Consider the following 6,455-nt stretch of genomic DNA (forward strand, 5'->3'; position numbering starts at 1 on the left):
GAGGCTGAGGGTAGGTTGCACAGGGGTGATCTCCCACCCCTTAGTTCTCTTAGACACGTGTGCTTCTCCCAGAGCCACTCAGGAAACTCCCTCAGGGTGCGTTTTCCCGAGCAGGAATGAGCTCAGGGCCTGAAGAAGAAATGGAGACCCCTGCCTTCCTGGGGGACTTATGGAGACTGTGCCCCTTGCTGTGTGCATGGGAACTTGCCAGGTCAGGGGGCTACAGCAGCAAGGCCAGCAGCCCCCTAGGAGAAAGCCCTGGAATAGAAGCAGCAGCTCACCCCCCCCCATCCCCTGTGGAGTCACAGAGCAACAGGAACAGTGTGTGCGTGCGTGTGTGCATGTGTGTGCGTGCGTGTGCGCGTGCAAGAGAGGCGAGAGGAAGCATCTCAGGAGACAGAGAAAGGTCTTCACGTCCTAGCTTCCTGTCTGGTCTCCAGGCAGAGGCTGTTAGGCTCCTTCTGTTCCAGCCAGAGGGTTTGTGTCTTCCTTTGAAACAGCCGGGGCCCGAAAGATGGGGACAGATTTGTTGCAGGCAGGCTTCTTCCCAGCACAGCTCAGAGCGTGGGTCCCCTGCTCCACCCCCTCCACACGTGGCCGCCTCCCAGCCTGCTCCTGGCTCCAGAGGAATGTGTGGCTCTCCCTGCTGTTGGCAGCGGCCCCACCACTTGGCTCCCGTCTCAGAGCCATCTGGGGGAGTGAGGGAGGAGAGCATGGTGCCCAGAGAGGGGAGCCCTCAGCAGTGGGGAGGACCAGGCGCAGGCAGGGGACACGGGGCGGGGGGAGGCGCGGGGAACTGCCTTTACAACTCAGCTGGGTACTGTGCATTCACACTGCACCCCGCTTCCTCCTGCCCCTTCACTGTTTTCATGCAGGGCCTGCTGGGCTTCGTCGGTCTGGTCGGGGAGCCAGGCATCGTGGGAGAAAAGGTACGTTGTGTGGGGTGGAGTGGAGAGAAGTAAACAGAGCTGGTGTTTTGAAATGTTTAAAGGGTGAAAGGGGTCCCTAACCTGGGGAATCCGAGGACAACCCCGCTAGCGGCCCATTGTCCACTGCCTGGACTTTCCAGACACTCAAAGACCATCATCCCATTTCCCAGCATCCCCTGGGGCTTCCGCCCTGCCCTTCCGTCCCTGTCCTCAAGCACAGATTTTCATTTGCCTGCTGGCTAACGCTGGGCTCCCCGTGGCCACCCACTGGCACGCTCGGAGCTGGGCAGCAGGGACGGAGGTGAGGCATCACCTGTTTGAAAAAGAAGCGTGTTTCCTGAGGTCGCCTGAGTCTCCCCTCCCCCTGCCAGCGGCTCCATTTTACAGATGAGCAAATTCAGACGCTCCCCTAGAGGCATGGACTGGCTGAGTGTCGCCCTGCGAGTCCCTGGCAGACCTGGGATTTGAACCAGGTTCAGTCCCACAGGCCACCGTGTGGCAGCCTCACGCAGGCCCTAGAAGGTGAACACCTTCCTTGGGGTGGGCCCTGACCCCACGAGCAGGCCCTCGGGGAGAACTCAGAGGTAAAAGCAGGCCCAGGGAGCAGAAGCAGCCGCCCCGGTCGGGCCCCACTACCTTTATAAGACAGTCTTGCGCCTCATCACTCACCACTCCCTATATCCCGTGTCCCGGGGTACCTTCCCTTCGGATCTGGCTTTTCACTACAGAGTAAGTATGGGATCCTGGAAGAGAGAGCTCTCTGACCCTTCCCCCAGCTTCCCCCGTGGTGGCCGCGTGTGTCACTGGAGCACACTGTCAGAACCAGCTCTTCACACTCCATGCTCCTCCACGCCTCCCAAACATCTGCCATAGGGTTCCCTTGGCCAGACCCCCGCCCCCCCACACACACTCGTGACCTCGGGACGCCGAGGATGCTCCGAATTGTCCTGTAGCTCACTCCAAGCAGCACCCCCTGCTTCCTGAACACCCTGTGCCCAGGTGGGGCAATCCCCATCCTGCTGCCTCAGCACCATGGCCCACTCCCTCATTGCCCTCGCCCTTGGTGACACTTGGTATCTGTCCTCTGCCCACTATCCTCATCCTCTCCATGGGAGGGAGGATCCTTCTGCCCAGCTTTGGATAATTCGGGGCACAGAGTGGATGCTCAGTAAGTGTTTGCTGCCTGTCTGGATACCACCACCAGGGCCTTCCCCCAGGCAAAGTCAGGATGGCCCCCAGAGCACTCTGTCTCCCGGCCGTAGCTTCTTCTGCTACCCCTGCCGCCCGCCGCCGCCCAGTCCAACTGGGTCACTCCAGAGGAACTGAGCCCTGTCTCCCATGCTCCAGTGTCTCCTTGAGGTTTGGGAGGAGGGTGGGGCAGGCAAGGAATGGCCTTCTGTTGCCATCTTTGTCTCCGCCAGCCCAGCCCGGAGGATGCCGGGCCTAATGAGGGCCACATGACGTGGGCCAGGATCAAAGAGGACAATGTAATGAGTGCATCCTTAATCAGGACCATCCCTCCCTGCCCCCGGGAGGCCCACTGTGTGGCACACTGCCACGGGTACAGAGCCCGCCCAGGTCGTTGGACCAGGGGTCTTGGCTTCTGCTGAGTGGAGCCTCAGATCCCGGCCCCTTCATCGCACCCTGGGTGACGCCCTACGAGGCAGGCCGAGACTGTAGGCCTTGGGCAAATCCTCCCAACACAAAGAGCCCCCCGCCCGCCATGCCATCCCCGGATTTCTGTCTCCATCACAGGGTGACCGGGGCATGATGGGACCCCCAGGCGCGCCTGGACCCAAGGGGTCGATGGTAAGGAGTAAGTCCGCCTCCTCCTGTTCTCTCCTGTCTCAGCTGCGGTGACAGCTCCACTCCCCACCTCTGTCTCCCCAGCCCTGGAGGATGAGGGTCATGCCCCTCCCCGGGCCTGCTGCTGCCCTCCTGCACTGGGGGAGGAAGAGCCACCTCCCATAATTGGTTCCTTTCCCTCCTCTCTCTTGGTAGGGTCACCCTGGAGTGCCAGGTGGTATTGGGACCCCCGGAGAGCCTGGACCCCCGGTAAGCAATGCCCTGCCACAGCTCCTGGGCATTGCTCTGACAGCAAGCCCTCCAGTGTGTGGCTGTAAAGGGCACGTGTTTGTTTTCTTAGTGTCGTCGAAGCTAAATGTCCAATCCGGTCTGGTCTTGTCAGTTCCTTCCTCGTGGGTAGCCTTAGGCCATTCTCACCTGTCGCCTGCCCTCTAGGTGAGAGTGTCTCTGTGTCCAGTCTGCCCTTTTCGTACCTCAGACATCATGAGCTTTAGAGCCCAGCTGCTCAAACCCGGCCCGGTGTGCATAACAAAGGAAGCCCTGTGTGCACACAGAATTGCACCCACTGGTCATTACATGCATGGGGTGCCTACACATATCTTTTGGGGGGTTGGGGAGGCATCATTCACTCTCCAACATCCTTTGTGGTTCTTGAGCGCAAGCCCACGGGTGCCTCAGAGTCAGGCTTGAGTTTGCAGCCCAGTTCCTCTAGGGCAGGTCCTGTGGGGTCTCCGAGTCTCAATGTCGCTCCTCAGACAGCACGAAAGGATGGCCGTGTGGCCACACAGGTTCCACGGAGCCCTGCCGCTGACGTGCTTTGCACGTGGCAGTGTCCCTCACAGTGTGCCGCTTGTCATCGGCACCATTCAGGATGGATGTTCTTCCTTGGCTCATTCATTCATTCGCTCCGAAACTCGGGCTGTGCAGCAGTGCCTGGGGCAGCTCCAGGAGCCCAGAATAGGATTCCCAAAGGCAACAGGATAGGAGATGGCCTCGCCCTTCCAGAATTTCTGTTCCTGGCATAGGGAGGGGTGGGAGGGGGAGATGCGGAACTGATTGGAGAAGCAAGCACTGGGGCCCAGGCTAAGGGACAGCAGGGCTGGGCTTCTGTGATGACGGAGGAGCTTCAGGCAGAGCAGCCGGGGTCAGGGAGCACGGGGAGTGGAGTCAGCGGCCCCAGGAATCCAGGGCACCTTACCCCACTCCCTGAGTGTGTCAGTGTGATGTGGAGCTGGGGAGGGGGGTCTCTCCTATTTAGATGTGCTCTTGTTGTGGGTGAAGGGCTGGACTTCAGACAGTGGGAAGGGGTAGGTGGGTTTGTCTATATATGTGGTGTGTGTTGGGGCTGTGTGGGTGTGCATGTGAAGTGTGGTATGTGATTTGTGTGTGGGGTGTGTGTGTGTGTGGTATGTATATATAGGTGGGTGGGTGGGGTGCTGGTGTGTGTGTGTTTCACAGGTTTGGAGGGTGATGGGAGTTTAGCTTGCCCACGTCCTCTCCAAAGGCCAGACTGGGGAGTTCCCTGTTCTGCTGGATGGTTGGCTTCAGGCACGTTCACAGAGATCCATTCTCTGCACCCTTGGTGCAGCCCAGCCAGCTCAACCTGTGACTTTTCTTGCACACCTACTATGCGGTGGACACTAGTCTGATGCTGAAGGTACAGAAATGATCAAAATAGATTTTGCACCTAGGAGTCTCACTGTTGAAGGGGAGGGAGGAGTCAGCTATAAATACTTTGTCATCCAATAACAGATCCTTGTTGATCACCTACTGTGTGCCAGGCAGTGTGCTAGAGGGAGATGGGGGACAGGAGCAGGGACAAGGAGTGGGGGACACTGGTAAGCACTGTGCAAAGGAGGAGGTGTTAGCATGAGGTGAGGTGGCAGGTCCCGAGTTGCAGAGGTTGGCTCAGAAACTGGCACCCTGGCTCCATAGGACGTGCCTGCCCCCTGTCACCAGGAAGGAGTAGAACCACATCTGGCCGGGGCCTGGTAGGTGAGGGTGTTGAGGGCAGAAAGCAGGACCAGCATTCTGGCGGGTGGGGATGACGTAATGAGCCAGCGTGCCCTGCTTGGGATCCAGAGCCCCAGCGTATCCAGCCAAAGGCTGCTGCCCACCTGCCCTCCCCATTGTCCCTGGGAAGCAGGACCCCACCAGGTGTTCCCAGACGCGGCCTGGGTCTGAGCATCTCAGAGCCCAGCATCACATTCTGGCTTGTGGGCCTAGGGGCTCTCTGAGCCCGTCTCCCCATCTGTCCTCAGCAAGGAGGACGGGCTGGGAAGGAGTCCTAGGGACAAGGATGGACGGCTAGTGGGAGATGTGGAAACTAGGCTTGGGGATACTCTGCTTAGCCTTGGAAGGTGGCCAAGCACCTGGGAGGTCCCTCCCTAAGAAAGCTCTGCTGCGGCTCTTGAACCCCCAGTTCGTCACTCTCGGGAGCTTCGGCTGCTTACGCACTTCATTTCCAACAGGCCCAAGCCCAGCTGAGACGGGCCCCCACTCGCCAGTGGGCGCTCACTGTGCAGAAGCCGCAGTGGCCTTCCTCAGCTGGCCTCGGCTTCCATCTAGTGGGCTAGCCTGGGTTTAGTGAAATCCGTCACTGTCTGGCCCCCTGATCACTATGGAGTGATGGCCACTAAGGATCATCCTTGGCCCGCTCAAGCTTCCTTCCAGCCAGCCAGCTGCCCATAGTGCCCCGAGGGAACAGGGGCAGCAGGAAGCTGCAGAAGCCCAGCTGCATGGTGTGGGTCCAAATCCCGACTCCCCATTTCCTGGCTGTGGGGCAGAGCCCTGGTGGTGTCGTGGTTATGTTTGGGGCTGCTGGAAGGCGGGCTGTCAACTTCTGTAAACAGTTACAGTCTCAGAAACACACAGGGCCAGTTCTCCCCTGTGAGTCGGCATCGACTCCATGGCAGGGAGTTTGGGGCTTGGGGGGCTCGCTTTCCCGAGCCTCGGTTCCTGCCTCCGACTGTGAGGCATCATGAGCTAGTGCACAGAGCGACACTTGGAAAACTGCCCGCTCGTATATACGTGTTTACTGAGCATGGCTGGTGATAGGCCATTACCGCTGCAGGGCCGTTGTCACCATGTGACATGATGCCATTTCCCAGTTTCCAGTTACTCTGACTTCCGTAGACTTGGGGAAGCTCTCGGACAGCCCACGGAGGCCAGTGAGACGCCCCCTCCCCCATGTTTGGGGGAGGAAGAGGAGACTTGGGGACCTCACAGCATCACCCCGTGAGCACAGCCGGGTCTGCTAGCCCACTTTCTCCCAACCCAATGACTCATCTCCACCGAGAACGCCCCAGCTTATCTTCCTTGCAACTCTAGCAGGCAGGGCTCTTCGTATTCCTGTTCTACAGGCGAAGCGACTGAGTCCCCAAGGGTCAGGTGATCTCGTCTGAGGTCACGCAGGTAGTAAGTGGCAGAGCTGGGGTTTGAACCCAGTGTCTCTGCTGCTCCCCACCTGTTCCTGTCAGCCTGCCGCACTGCCACCTGCAAGCAGACACTTGGCTCCGGGAGTGCCCATGGATGCCTGCCTGCCTTCCATATGCTGGGATCGATCTGTAAAACCGTCCCTTCTCACTCAGTCTGCACGCCCTCACCATCCATCCGGGAATCATACTGGCTTTTTATGGGGCCAAGTCAGGGCGCACACCCTGCTGAGCTCTGCCGACAGGGACCCGGCAGCTCTGTGTGTGTGTGTGTGTGTGTGTGTGT

At 59.3% G+C, this 6,455-nt stretch overlaps 1 protein-coding gene across 1 annotated transcript in view; it reads left to right on the forward strand.

The window, feature by feature from the left end:
* COL27A1 (collagen type XXVII alpha 1 chain) overlaps positions 1 to 6,455 on the forward strand; it is a 141,458-nt gene that overhangs the window by 86,197 nt on the left and 48,806 nt on the right. The window contains exons 25-27 of the mRNA XM_045296543.1: positions 876 to 929; positions 2,685 to 2,738; positions 2,931 to 2,984. Of these exons, the coding sequence (XP_045152478.1) occupies positions 876 to 929; positions 2,685 to 2,738; positions 2,931 to 2,984 (162 nt within the window). The remainder of the gene's footprint in view (positions 1 to 875; positions 930 to 2,684; positions 2,739 to 2,930; positions 2,985 to 6,455) is intronic.

The sequence above is a fragment of the Echinops telfairi genome, unplaced genomic scaffold (assembly GCF_000313985.2).
Source record: "Echinops telfairi isolate 266 unplaced genomic scaffold, ASM31398v2 ScPeMD7_7410;HRSCAF=8448, whole genome shotgun sequence".
NCBI lineage: Eukaryota > Metazoa > Chordata > Mammalia > Afrosoricida > Tenrecidae > Echinops > Echinops telfairi.